The following is a 15,046-nucleotide window of genomic DNA, read 5'->3' as shown; positions in this document are numbered from 1 at the left end:
TTAAAAGTAAAATTTTTATGCATTTGTACAATTATTTGAATGCACTTTATTTTTTGAAACTCTGGTTGCAGAACTCTGAAACTTTGTGCTTTGATTTTTATTGATATTACGGCAAATCTCATTAGGGTTATCTGTCTAGAGAAATGGATGCCTTCGTGGAGGACGTTCTAATTGAAACTGGCTCGCAGACACGTTACACATGGGGCAAACCAGGAAAACGCCCATGCAATTAGAACATTTTCGAATTATTTCGCTTGGCACAACGGATTTTAGAAATCCAAACCGGAAACTTACGCAGTGTTTTTCGCGATTGTTCTATGGAATATGAACACATGCATAATGGAGACGCACTCGTATGCGCATAACGTACATATACTTAATCCTTTGCAATGACGGAATTAACATAAAGGCTTTGACTTTACGTCATATGATGCATACTATACACAGAAACCTTATGAAATTCTATTTCTCGTTCTTGAATACTAGGTATATAGCTTATAACCGTTTCAACCAGGTATCGTCAACGCAGTGCTCGCTGGTTCCAAGATGCTCCCTAAGCAGTTTCAAACTACCCTTTTTCAAATATTGGCCCACGAGCTGCCGAGCGGTAAAGTCGCAGAACACTGAGAGCTCGTTACGAGGTTCGGATCGGGCTGGCTGCATGGGCGTTGTCGTGGTTTCCTCATGTGTAACGTGTATGCGAAAAAGTTTCCCTTAAAAGTCCTTCACGAAGGCATCCCTCCTCGTAGGCAGATAGCTCTCGAATGCTTTGTCGTAATCAAATAAACAAGCCAAATCTTTCAAATATCTAAATGGCAATTTTTGGATATTCGGAAGACAAATATTCGAAATTGTAACGAATGATTTTTGTAAATTTCTTATTTTTGCTTTCCCATGGTAAGAAATGTAAGAGCAGCAAAATTAGCCTTTTAACATAAACTGAATGCTAGCAAAATCAAAATAACACTTCATGACAAGATGAATCAACTTTCGATTGCTAGGAACATCTGATTCCGCATACAATGAACTATTTTCTATCCCCATTAACCTCATATACTCTGTCCAACCAGGTGCACTGCGCTTTACATAGATTACTTCCTGTTCATATGTTATTTAATTAATTTGCCTTCTAAATTCAAGCAAAATTCGCATTCTTCTCTTCAGATTGGAAGATAACGAGGGCATACAGACAGCATTGATTTCGCAATGGTTGGTACTAAGAAAATGTTATGTCAGCTGATTGTTGTGTGACAACAACTTATTTCATTGCACAACAACAAGCCTCAGTTTTCTTGCTTAGCTGGCAACATTTATGAACAAAGAACTATAGCAATGTACTAAAGCAACTTTTATTATGAGTTTTCATTTAGTTCACTAATGGCCCACCAGCGGGCAAGCGGTAAAGTCGCTGAACACTGGTAGTTCGATTCGAGGTTCGAATCCCGCGAACGGGCTGGCTGCATAGGTGTTTTCGTGGTTTTCCCCCACGTGTAACGTATATACGAGCCAGTTTCCCTTAGAAAGTCCTCCACGAAGGGCATCCCTCTCTTTAGGCAGATAGCCCTCGAGGCTTTGCCGTAATTAAATAACCTAACCTAACCTAGTTCACTAATGTTTACTGTGGGTGGCAAACTGGGCCAATGATTGGGCCTTGTCTCAGGTGAACTACTCGAAGAGGTGCCAAATTAGCCACAAAAATTTAGAAATTAGACTTCGGAAGTACATCAAGAAGTTGAAAAAGAATTAAAATACTTTCGAGTACTCCGGATGAATTAAGCGAAGAATTCATAATACTAATTTTTTTTTTAAAGCGCTGAGGTTTCGCAGCACTGGATGTTTCTAACATCAAAATTTAATCTTCGAACAAACGTGTTGAATTTTAGCTCGTTGCAATGGCTCAACTAGCCTAGATAGCACCATGGCGCAGACGTTAATATTCTCTACTATCAATTGTTTATTAGCAAAGCAACAAACCATGTTTTTGGCATAGATTTAGTCAAGATTTAGAGATCTTGTCTAAATCTACGCCAAACATTAATTTTGTTGCTTTGCTAATTTTATGTTTCACTTTGGTGTGTTTCTCTTTTCTCGGGCTGAAGATTTTACTTCACCATAACAAACATGGTAAAGTCTATTGAGTTTATATAAACTATATAATATCTATATCAATACTATACAGTATCGCAACAGCCTATTTTTGTTGCCAACGCATGACGAAATGCTATAATTGGCTAGATCTGCGACGCATAGGCTATAATTGGCTAGATCTTCTGCACTTTCAATACACCTTTCCTTGGAGAACCATGATCGCTGCGTGGAGCCCGCGAGGCAGCATATCAGTTGATCCGGAACAAATCTCACCACCTGTACACTCTCAACTTATAACTGATTTTGGAACTATTTTTGTCGCAACCCACATAAGGCATAAAGGCCGACTAGAATAGCGTTGAAGGATCTAAATGAAGGTATTTACCGATAAAGTGTTCCATTATTATCAAGTTTTTGCTTCACTTTTGAGTAAAATTTGTTGTCGAACGATAACCATGGTGCGAGGTTGTATTGATACTTATTTTGGGACGGAACTGTATAGTTAGTTTTGTGATGGTTATTTCTGGATTACACTGCTGGATGGATTAAATGAGTTTTCTGTCAGCCTGTTTCATTAATTGTTATGTCTGGAATACGATTGTATCTAAGGTAAGACATGACTTCTTTTTCTTCATTTTTGAGTTGTTCTCTTGTTTATAATGAAATAATAAATTTAATTTTTCATCATAAAATAGAAACGGAGTTTTAAATTTTTAACTTTTTTTGTGTGTGTGTAAGATTTAAGACGAGCCGTCGTGTCTGATTTTAATGCAACTGATATCGACATTAAAGAACACCTTTTAAACGTTCAGTTTCGCTTCGTTGATTTTATAAGATAACCAGTATCGAATATATAATTTTAAAAGAATCTGTTCTTGTAACATGAATAAGTAAGCAATAAAATTTTGGAAAGAGAGAAATAAATGAAAAAAATGAATGAATTTTATGAAGGAACAGAAATAAATGAAAGCGATAAAGCTGTCAATTTAAAGATTTGAAACACGAAAATGAAATTAAAACATAAAAACCGGTTCGATCAGATATAGTCAATCTGATTAAATATTAAGAAAAATACTGAATCATCCATAATCAATGATTGATCCTCCAAAATTACGCCTGAGAAGACCGGAATTTAAAATAAAACGTCCACGGTCTAGAAATTTTAAAAGTTTGGAATTCTACCAATAGTCAAAGATTTGTGGAGGCATCCCGGTCATAAATGACGCGCGCAAATTGGAGAAGCTTTCAGCTAAATAGGTTTTAAATATGAAAAGTTCCCGACAGTTCCGGCCCATTTATCTTAATGAAGAAGGATGAAACACTCACGGATCAATTATGGCAATAATCATTTGTCATTAATCAAGATATCCGTTGGAAAGCATTTTAAGTGCCCTAACCATTCTCTCTGTCTGCGACACCCTTGATTTATCCTTTCCGTTTCCCAGGTACACGAGGTAAAGGAAGGAAATCGCTAAGCAAGCTATTCCATATGGGATTTTGGCACAGCATCCTTCAGAAAAAATTCTATTACGTTAATGATTTCTAAATCTTCTAATGTCCCTAAACCTGAAATATACATCACGTGAACTACACTGATGTATGCTGCTATCGTCTTGGAGATGTTCATCCATGTTCGAATCTTGAGATTGCCAGAGTACAAGCTATTTGTGATTGTGAATCAGTTTAGGTAAAAGCTTTCTAACCGGGGGTGTGGAAAAGCAGCTCAAAACTTATAAGATTTGTGCTATTTTTGTTTTAAAAGGGAGTTTGATATCACAGCAAAGAGAAAAATACTTGTTCGGGCTGAATGTAGATTATGTTTATTGAAAAAAATTGGAAAAAAAACAGCATATCATCAACTAAAGGAATAGCATAACTAATATGGAGTTAGTACAACATCTTTTATGAAGTGATATAGTAGTGTATGTTTGATAGCGATTAAGGTCCATTTTTACTACACTTTCTGAGATGAAAATATTTAGATACATTTTTTGGAGATCCGCGGCGAATGCTAAACTGTGTTGTTATTTGTTTAGAGCAATTATATTTACTTGATAATTGTAATTTTAATTTAGAAGTCAAACAACAAAAATCAACGTTATATTTTCAAATTTTCACAGGACTCGTTTCGATGATTTTACCGAACCATCAGCAAATCATGATGGTTCGGGAAAACCATCGAAAGGAGACCTGTGAAAATTTGAAAATATAACGCTGATTTTTGTTGTTTAACTAATTAATACTTGTTCGGCATGTTATTGTATCTTAATTGTAATTTTATTTACTTCATATTAAATTTCTGCTCTCACATTTTACCTCCATGAAAAAATATTTACTATTCTTCTTGTTAAATAAATTGACAGTTGACATCACAGGCATTTTGAAAAGAATTTTATGTATATTGGACTAAATATTGTAGATTTTAATGGGCTTCATATACTATGAGCTCAGTAATGCTGAATATAACTGATTTTATACTGCGAATTTAGTTGTTTTGAAAGAAAATTCCAAGCATCGCTACTTTAAAATCACAGTTTTTATTAGGTAGAGACGTTCTGAATTTTGAAACCATGTCAAATAATTAATTTTGTTTTTTATATAGCATTGCGTCTAAATACATTCTTTGAGGTACCTGAATTTTACAAATCAAGAATTGGAGGCGGTTTCTCTAATCATTTTAAACTAAACATAAGGCAGCCTTTAAGAGAAAACTTACTCATGTGTCATTATATGTCTCATTGCCTTAAATGCCTATTGTATTTTAAAATGAAACACTTACTTTCTTTTGAAAACTTTTGTATCTCTCTACAGTAGCAAATAATATCAAGAACCTCTCCCCCCCCCATTTAAATCTTTGGCAATGTACAATGAATACTTACAATGCTGAAGGACTTTTACACATGTAATCTTAATAATCGTAGGCTCTAAACAGTTAGCTGTTAATTCTTAGAAAATAACCATTTTAGAAAATCGTTCGAGCTTCTACATCTGCTAATGTTAAATAAAATATTGTTTATTAGAAATTCTTCAGATTATGGATTAGACGCATTTTTTATATCATCACTTACTTTCAAAAGTAAATTTTTACGTTTCAATTAAAAATTACAAATAAGTAATATTTATTCTAAATTTCATGGAAAAAGTGATTTAAAGTTTTACGTCGCCTGTTTTCAAAATTCATTACTGGGATTACTATTGAATCAAGAGTCAAAATTTTCATTACGAAAATTGTACAAATTTTTTTAACTTGGAAGTGTTTACAACTTTGTGATATTAAATTTAATAGCACGAGTGATTAAGTAAAAAATAGTGATTTGTAAGTCAGAAGTAAATTATTTAAGCTGTAATAGGAAGAAAAGCTTATTTTGAATGTTAGATATTCCAAATAAATCAAACGAAGTACGGCATGCAATATATTAAAATAAAACTCTTTACTTACGCTGTATTTAAGCACATGTATTGGTATATAAAGGGCTACTTGTGCTGTTTACATATGATTTTGAAATATGTAAATCTTGAAACCATCCGCCCATTAAGTTTAAAATCCTTTCCTATAAAAACAATACAATTCTTTTGTTATATTTTGAACTCACAGATAATACCATTTTTATTCATTAGGCTATCCTGTACGAAGGCCAAGACAAAAATCTTGAAATGTGCCACGTTTTACTCACGTACGAAGTTATGTGCAGTTAAGAAAATGCTCTGAATTTTTTTCTGATCTTAAAATCTAAAAAAATAAGAAAATAATAAGCTATAGCATAAAATACATTTAAAAAATTTTCCTTTATCCTTCTCAAGAAAACTTCCCTATTTCTTTATAAAGCGTTTTTAATGTTTCTCTGGTTTTCAAGATTGCCATAAAAAAGATGGAAGAGAGGGAAAGAACGGTAGCGTTACATAAGATCTCTGGCTCTATAAAGAGCTAAAAAATTATGACTCTTTGTTAAGTTCATTTTATCTGGCGGAATTTCTTTCACGAAATGAGAAGGGAAATTCTCCTAGCATTTCTTTTTACACTCGATTCTGTTTTAAGCATGCTGGCATTGTAATCTGATTAAATCAAAACCAGGAAAAAAAAAAAAAAAAAAAAAAAAAAAAGAGGAAAGAAGATGAAGGGCAGAAAGGAAAAATAACAGATACTACAGATTAGAAAATGAACATATGAAAGAGATATCTCTAATTATCTTTCATTTGCAGAATCTGTTTTTAACAAAAAGATACTTTTTTATCGGCTTGCCTTAGGTAGTATACAGTAAAGATAGTTTCGACCGAACTACATTTTAATTGACTCGAGAACTAGATGTAATTAAAGAGCACGTTACTTATAAGGAATAGGATAAAAATACATTTCTAATAGAAGAAAAAGTATGATTTTTATGAAATCGATGGCGGTAACGCCACAAGTTGGCGACAACTTCTAGTTTACTTTTTTTGGTACTATTCGGTTTCGAGGGCCATAAAAAAATTGCAGCGAAAATGTATGCGCGAAAGCGCCAAATCTAGCATACACGCCCATTTACCAGCGTGCCAAATCTCGCGTACGAGCTGATTTCAGATTGCGTAAGTTTATATAGTTCTGTATTTCTTAAGACGCCATTGAAATACTAGTTTAATTTTTAATTCCTTTTTTGATATCCTATGGATCTAACAATTTAGGAATTACCTATGATGAAAAGTCTGCGATAGAACTTTGGGTAAAGTGCAGAATCACCCACTGCTTGACGCGTTTTTAAGAATTGCACATACTCGGTGTAAAGATCGTGACTTGTAAAGATCATGACTTGTGAAGATCGTGACTTAAAGAGAACGTGAAATATAAATAATAGGACAAGAACTTGCATTTTACGGTGTGGCAACAAGAAGAGGATTCGAAAGATTTTTATATATATATATTTGTTTAGAGAGTTGAATGTTTTTTTAATTTTTTGAATAGTTGTAAGAGTTTTAACTGAGTAGTTAAGAGTTTAAAATTTTGATAGTTTAGAGCTGCAGTATTTATTTATTTATTTTTTTTGGTTCTGTTTTAAAATTTAAATAAAAGTATTTTGTTTATTCTGAAAAATTAGCTTTATTCTTCCTACAAGATTCAATATTCAGTATATTGAAATAAGGAAAGGATTTTTACTGGCGCAGTCGACAGGATCGGAGTTTCCCCGCATATAATTACGAACCAAAATAACTCAGGTGAGAGCTCAATTTACCTTGGAAACGTAAAATAGTTAATTAAGATTATGAAAAGTTAATTATTGTTTCCGTCATGGAATCTTAGTTTATTTACTTGTCAAAGTAATGAATACGCCAGTGTTCAAATGTAATTTTCAAAGTAATGAATACGCCAGTGTTCAAATGTATCTACTTTTCTTAGCAAGAAGTAATTGCGAGCAAATTAATAGACATTTTAAAAGAAATTTATCTTAAGTGTCTTAGTGAATAAAAAATGCTTTTGGAAAATATACTCGGTAGAATTAAGACATTATGATAAATAAGCATTTTCGCTTGTAATTTTTTTTAAATATGAATTCTTTTATCAAAAATAAAAGTTTTCAAGGAGCTTTTTAAGGTGTTTGTTTTCTTGCAAGTATAGCTAGCAGTAAAATTTCAGATATTCATGTGTATATCATCATATTATAATTATTAATGTTCACAGTATTTTTCCGCACTCGATATGTTTTTTTTTTTTTTTTTTTTTTTTTTTTTTTCCACTCCGTAAGCACAAATATTTCAAAAATTATCGAATTGATGATTTAAATAAATTTTAATAACTTATCTAAAACTGTCTGTGTTTAGAAACACTGCAGAAGCAGTGGTAAAGATTATTTCATGCAGAAAACTTCTTGATAATGATCTTAATCCTAAATCAGTATACTGCTAATGATTTATATTAATATCATTGATAACAATATAGTCCAGACTCTGATGTCTTTCTCAAACTGCCTTCTTTAAAAATAAAATTTCAAATAAATAAAAAACTTATTATTAATATACATTGAATTGACTCCAGCCTAGAATTAATAATTCTATAACTTATTTAATTTCAATAGTATAGTCTAGTTACTCGCGTATGATTAATTACGGTGCGATCGCAATCTAGGTAAACTATACTTATCATTTACACTATTGCGCTTCTTAATGACCTGATGGATATTGATTTTTCCGGATAATTGCGTTTTCTTAATATGCTACTTCTAGTCCAACTGATTCCATTTGAGTTTTCTTGCTGTTTTATAAGCAATATGAAAACTTCTTATAAATAATGACTAGATAACCACTCCTTTGTTTTAGACTGGTTATGTACCTAATTCAAATCAATGTATCGGAATTTTAGTAATTTGTTTTCAAATTGTGCTGTTTACAGACAGAAAATAAGGTGGAATTTTCTCTGGAAAAAATTTAATGAGTAGATACATTATGTTTTTCATCAGCGTCCTGTTAACAGTGAGAGAAAGATTGAGTTCATAAGGCTAATTAGAAAGAAACTGTAAAAAGAAAAAAATGAACCCAAGCAGGATTTAGCAAGGAAGACAGGAATAATTCTACTTTATGCATATACAAAACTTCATTCTACTCTTAAGCCAAAACTGCAGACGATACTATATGATATAAATTTTATTTTATGGAACTCTTTTTCTTCGAATTTCTCAATTAAGCCTGGTGTTCAGAAGAAAAAAAAAAAAAAAAAAAAAAAAAAAAAAAAAAAAAAAAAATTAATATTAAAAAAAAATATTGTTATTATTTAATAGTAATTTTAAAACTCAGTTTTAAATCAAACGTTTAGTAAATATTTACGTAAATGAGGCAGAAAGAAGAAAATGTTATTAGAGTGTATCTCGTCATATTTCCTCATATTAGAAATTTTTTAGATATTTAATATGCTACGAAATATATAGATTAATAATTAATATAGATACGAAATGCATATCAATAAGAAATTTTTATCTAATTAACTTTAAAAAAATTAAGTTTACTTGAATCATAGTTTTTTTTTTTTTTTTTTTTTTTTACCCTTTTTAAGTATTCTGTGACTTTTATTCTGTACCAATTTTAAACTGCAGGCTTAACAGCTACACTCTTAATGATATAACAAAAAATTTCTTCTGCGTGTGGTGCATTTTTTGGCTTCTGAAGATTATAAAAAAATAAGTAAATAACAAATAATTTTTTTTTGTAGATTTTGAGACAATGAGATGGAAGTAATGTTTATAATAAAAGCTGCTCGACATCTACGAATTAAAATGAAGACTACTATTAAGTCTATTAATATAATCCAACTAATAATTTCGGGTGCCTTATAAATGTTTTCTGGAAATTATTGACACAGTCAGGCATAATTTAATTTGTCACTATGAATTATATTACAGAATACTGCATTTTTTCAATAATAGTACCTTTTATTTTTATTCGGTGTCTGGAATTAAAATATATGCTTCGATTTAATTTTAAAATGTAACTAAAGATTTCTTTTACCTGCTTTTAGTCGGTGCTGTGACAAGAAGAGCTGTGGAAACAGAAATGAAACACCCTCCGATCCCGTGATAATTGACAGGTAGGATATGTGTTTCTTGGTGTATACTTTTCCATTCGTTGCATATATATATATATATATATATATATATATATATATATATATGCAACGAATGGAAAAGTATATATATATATATATATATATATATATATATATATGCATTAGTTTTGTTATATATGTATATTAGTTTTGTAATACAATAGGTTATGGAGCAATAATGGTAAAATAAACTATTCTATTAATAACCATTTAAGCTATTATTATTATATAAATTTTCCAATAACTTGCAGTTTTATATTTCTTATTCAAAATAATAATAATAATAATAATAAGCTATTTTTTAAAGTCCTTAGTTTCTTTTAAATTGCTTAATATTAAATAAACAATCAAATAAGATCACTAATCGCTGCCACATCCAGCTCGTTTTCGATATTCATTCGCCTGATCTCTAAATTTAGTACAAATGTTTGCGCAGCAGATGGCTCTACAACTAGATCCAGTTACCCTGCCCTTACAGTACACCTCTGCCCGCCTTATATTCATCTTATATTCACGACAACAACAGTAGGAGGAAAATATGTCCGAATTTGCTTGAGTTTTAGTATTCTGAGTAATGCAGCTTTTAAAAGAGCGCAGGAACGGTTGATTATGTTGCCAAGAGCCAGTGGAGTAATTCATGACACAATTATTAAATAGTGTGTAACTTTTTATAGCTAATTAAGAAATACAGATATGAAAATTAATTTTAATAGCTCTAAATGATTTTGATTGAAGGTCGTAATCATTTATCGCAGAAATATAATCTTCTAGAATAATTTCCCACTCTGTTTGGGTAACCGACTGAGAAGATTTCTACGTCATTCACGTTTCATCTTCGAGACTTTTTTGTATAAATGACATTAGGATTTATATCCTCCAACAAAGGGAAGAGGAGACGCTAGTCAGTTGTCTAATTTTCAGAAGATTATTAAATTTTCTATCAGTTACAGATATGTTTCTTAAAGATAGGGTGCCATCTGAACCATGTAACCCTCTGCGTCATACTAAAAGACTACATGAACTAGAAACATTTTGGGATATCTTTTATAACAGCCAGAGGATTCTTTGTGGTGGAACAGAACATAAATAATTTTGGTTGTTAAATTTTTTTATTTAATGTTGACTCATTTCTTACTATCAAAACGATACTAAACCAGCAATATCTTAATTTTTCAAAGCACATAAAATAGTTTAATGGCTATTCACTTGTTTTTAAATATGGAAAAGTATTATAGTAACACATAAGGACATCTTCACAGCATCTATATATTACATTGGCGAAATACATTTAAACAATGAAAATGACAGTACGAATGTTATAAATTTGCGAAGAAAACTTTAAATATTTCTGCAAGCAAAAGGTCATACAGCACATTATTTTAGATTTGATTATGAAGTTGTTTTGTTATTTTTCTAATAGTCTACTTTTTTCTATTCTTTATTTATCATTTTTCAGTTTTCCATATTTAACTATATATATACTTTCTTTATTTATCATTTTTCAGTTTTCCATATTTAACTAGTCAAGGTATGTTTCGTAAAACATACGTAAAATGCTGCAATATAAATTACATAAATTTTAGCGTGAAAAATCAGCTATCGGAAACAATTTTCCCCCCTATGTTGGAAATTATTTTAGAAGCTTATAATCAGACTAAAAGATATTTAAACAATTCAGAAAGGTTTTCAACCTATAATACAACCTAAAATATATTGTATATATATTGGCTTTCAGATTATCAAGATATGCATTGAAGCACACCTGAACTTGCTCTCACTTGCCACTAAATGCTTAGAATTAATTGAGAATGTATTAACAGGGATTCAAGTTTGCCGTCTCTCAAACTTGTAGTCAAAAGACTATTTGTAATCTCATAATGTAATTGATTTCTTTCTGCAAATGGAGTAATATTATATTAAAAATTACGTCATTTCAAAAAAGTGGTATTTTGCTTGAATTCAGCTATGTTCTACTATAGAATGGCTTAGGTATTTCTCAGGTTTTGAGAAAAATTTTAACTGCAGCCGGAGTTTTCTATAAGACAGTCTTCAATATTTCTTTACTATGATTAGAGATTGCAATATCAGCAGGGAAGTCCATTATTCACTTGATATTTCTTTTAGCATTAATAAGACTAATACTGATATTAGTTACAAAATACACATTGTTCATTGGGACCTTAGTTTCATTCGGAAAAATAAAGGTCCATGCCCCTGCAAAACACGCACAAGAAACATCCGAGGCTGAACCATAAGCCCAGCATCTAGTTAACGTAAGCTGAAAAAAAAAATGGATTTATATTAAAAATTTTTAGTATACGAGACATAAAGTTCGGCCAGTCGGAGACATGAAAACATATCACATTTCTGATTTCTGTTCACATTTGTTTTTAGAAGTAGAGGATAATAAGATTTCCAGTTCCAAATCTATATAAAACTGTAAAATTGATGGGAAGATTTCAGGTTAAATTTCAGTTACGAAGTTACTGCAAAGTTTGACATTTAATCAATAATTACCTTGTAGTATTTAATAATTTTAGCGCACGATTAAGTTTCTGTAGTAAACTTCTTTAGTGATAAGTTTTTAATTTAAAAATATATTTTTCATTAAATGTTGAATGCAAAATGCACTCCGTTGCTTTAAATGAACTTATATGCTATTAAAGAATATTTATTTTTTTTGTTACACTCTTATCAAATTTTACTCTCATAATTTACTCTTTTTCCATTTCTTATATTTCGTTAATTTTTTTGCCATATATTCATTTCGATTTAACATATTTTATTTCTTATCTGTCTAAGATAAATTTTATTTTATCTAATATATTATAATATAAATAATAAGATAAAGAATATATATAAAGAATTAGAATAGTTAATATTTATTATAAAACCATATAACCTATTTATCTGTATAGAGATTTATTTATATAATTTTATTATTTATATATGTAAAATGAAACATAGTTCTGTTACACACGCAGACTATAACAGCGTTCCGTAGAGTTACGCCATTTTTAATTTTAGAAATTAACTCTATTTGATACGGAAATATTCGTACATTTAGAGCATAGCATTGAGATAAATATCTATATTGAGGTAATATATTTTCCTTTGTGAATTAGGCGTAACAACAAACGTTTAGCTAAAAAACACTCTTGTTTTCCTCATTCAAAAAACATATTGCTACGGTAAAATAAATTTTGAGAAAAATAAAACATTTTAGAAGATAATTCAGAACTGCAAAGCAAATATGCTATTTGCGAAGGAAACTAAATTTTCAACCAAAAATTCTACGAAATATACGAATAAAACTAACTTTGGTACTTTTCCGTTTTGCCGGCGCAAGCGATAAAGTCGCCAATAATGGTACAACCCATGCCAAACGAAATATTCTCGCTGGTAACCTTTTACGCCTCAATTTCAAAACAAGTCGCAGCTTTTTCTTATCAGATTGATTGTTTCTTTCAATACTGGCATATAATTACATAGAATTTTTATCAGATAGTTCAGTTTTATGTCTAAGGCCATTTTCGGTAATAAAGTTAATTAGGATGCAATCACAGTGCTTACCCGAAGCCGAAAATATAGAAAAGGTAAAGTCAAGGGTTAAATTCATCAATTCTAACGAGAATGCATTAGCGAAGTAAAGCACTGCAGTTTTACATAATTTCTGAGTAAGCTATTCGCACGAATTGAAATATTTCTTGCATTTAAACTTGTGTTCCAAATTAAGATTTAACTTGAAATTAATGTAGATAATTACTGAGAGCATTAGATTTTTGTAGAGTAGTTTACGTGAGATGAGATCGCTTGGGGTCACGTGATATAAACCGGCGAATCAGAATGTTGAACCGTGAAAGCATAGTAAATTCTTAAATTAATGTGTTTTTACAAATTTATTGTCTTTATTTATTGGCTTTTTATAAAATTTTAAGCGATATTAAAATGTTTATGCCTTCTTTTTTAAAAAGAATTCTTAGAACTAACATTTTTTAAATATTTTTTACGTGTATACTGTATGTTGTCGCCAATAAAGTCTGCTTGTCGAGATTTGCGCCGGCGAAACGGAAAAGTACCCTAACTTTCTATAATAGTTCATCTCATATATTTTGTATCATCATCTAATTTGTATAAATAATATGCATATTTCTAAAAGAAGTTTAAAAAAACTGATTCTATACTGTACAAATATTTAAAAAAAAATCATTAAAATGTATTCGCCACTGTCAGTTAACCCAGAGTCTTCAACAGGCGCGAAAATCAGAGTAACTGCATATATTTAGTCTTGTCTTTGAAGTATATTGTCGTTCTTTGGTGGATTTTACCGGAGTTCTTTAAACACTAGATTTTCCTCTTAATTACAAATGAAATGTAACTACTTTGCTGCTGATTCAATAACACGTTTTGCACGGTTATTTTCTTAATTTTCAAAAGGGCCAACCAGCGGCGGAGCGGCAAAATCGTTGATCACTAGCGAGCCCACCATTGGCAGTGTGGTAAAGTCGCTGAACACTGGTAGTTCGAATCCCGCGAACGGGCTAGCTGCATGGAGTTTTCGTGGTTTTTCCCATGTGTAACATGTGTTTCCCTTGGAAAGTTCTCCACGAAGGCATCCCTCCCCTTAGGCAGATAGCCCTCGAGGCTTTGCCATAATCACACACAATACAATACAATACAATACAATACAATACGTTGATCACTAGTAGTTGGATCTGGGGTTTGAATCCCGGCGAACGGGCTGGTTGCATGGGCGTTTTCGTGATTTTCCGTATGTGTAACGTGTTGTGCGAGCAAGTTTTCCTTAGAAAGCCCTCCGCGAAGGCATACCTTTCCTTAGTCAGATTGTTCTCTAGTGCTTTCCCATAAATAAACCAAACTAAACTTCACTTTAAAAAACTTCTTAAAATTGTAGCTTTTTGATGCTTTTTCACTTTTCACTTTTTCTGACATTTTTATTTATTTTTATTTATTTGTCTTTTTAGAGCTCAAATGATTCTTCCGACAATCTTTTTTTTCAATTTTAATGAATTAGCTATTTTTTCGTACACATTTTCTGTACAATTCCGCCCCGCCCCATTTTAAAGAATATTATAAAAGAATAATTGCACCGAATTCCGCTTAGTGTGATATGTATTCCTTGTATTTCATGTATTGATTTAATTTTTTAATATATTTACAGTAGGTTTCACATTAATGATTAGGAAGAAACATAAAATGACTTGTCATTTAAGACAAAGTAAGTCAAGACAAGTCATTTAAAACAAGTTTGGTCAACACTTGAGTTAGTTCTAAGAAAAGAGCATTTTTATTTGATTTATACGATTTGTAGTTTATTACTCAAAGTACAGAAAACAATCTAGATCCCGGATGGAGCTGTACTGAACTGTTCTG

At 31.1% G+C, this 15,046-nt stretch overlaps 2 protein-coding genes across 10 annotated transcripts in view; one reads left to right on the top strand and one right to left on the bottom strand.

Moving 5' to 3' along the window:
* Positions 1-15,046, top strand: part of LOC146994864 (transcription factor unc-3-like) — a 105,172-nt gene that overhangs the window by 9,460 nt on the left and 80,666 nt on the right. For 3 of the 9 annotated variants that reach the window (XR_015043285.1, XR_015043284.1, XM_085824611.1), the window contains exon 2: positions 9,566-9,634. Coding sequence is in view for 4 of the 9 variants with exons in the window: in XM_085824611.1 (XP_085680737.1) it covers positions 9,566-9,634 (69 nt within the window). In the remaining 5 variants the exon portion in view is untranslated. Of the gene's footprint in view, positions 1-2,267; positions 2,698-2,745; positions 3,776-7,250; positions 7,276-9,565; positions 9,635-15,046 lie in introns of those variants that run through there. The other 6 variants (XM_085824610.1, XR_015043283.1, XR_015043282.1 and 3 more) reach the window with 6 other exon arrangements.
* The window catches only part of LOC146994865 (inositol polyphosphate-5-phosphatase A-like), a 205,737-nt gene that overhangs the window by 169,800 nt on the left and 20,891 nt on the right, over positions 1-15,046 (bottom strand). The gene's annotated exons all lie outside the window — the stretch shown is intronic.

Source organism: Stegodyphus dumicola, chromosome 10, assembly GCF_044657685.1.
Source record: "Stegodyphus dumicola isolate Sdum_Otavi_A_Nest chromosome 10, ASM4465768v1".
NCBI lineage: Eukaryota > Metazoa > Arthropoda > Arachnida > Araneae > Eresidae > Stegodyphus > Stegodyphus dumicola.
The sequence above is the reverse complement of the archived record's forward strand: the minus strand, read 5'-3'. Positions and strand labels throughout refer to the sequence as shown.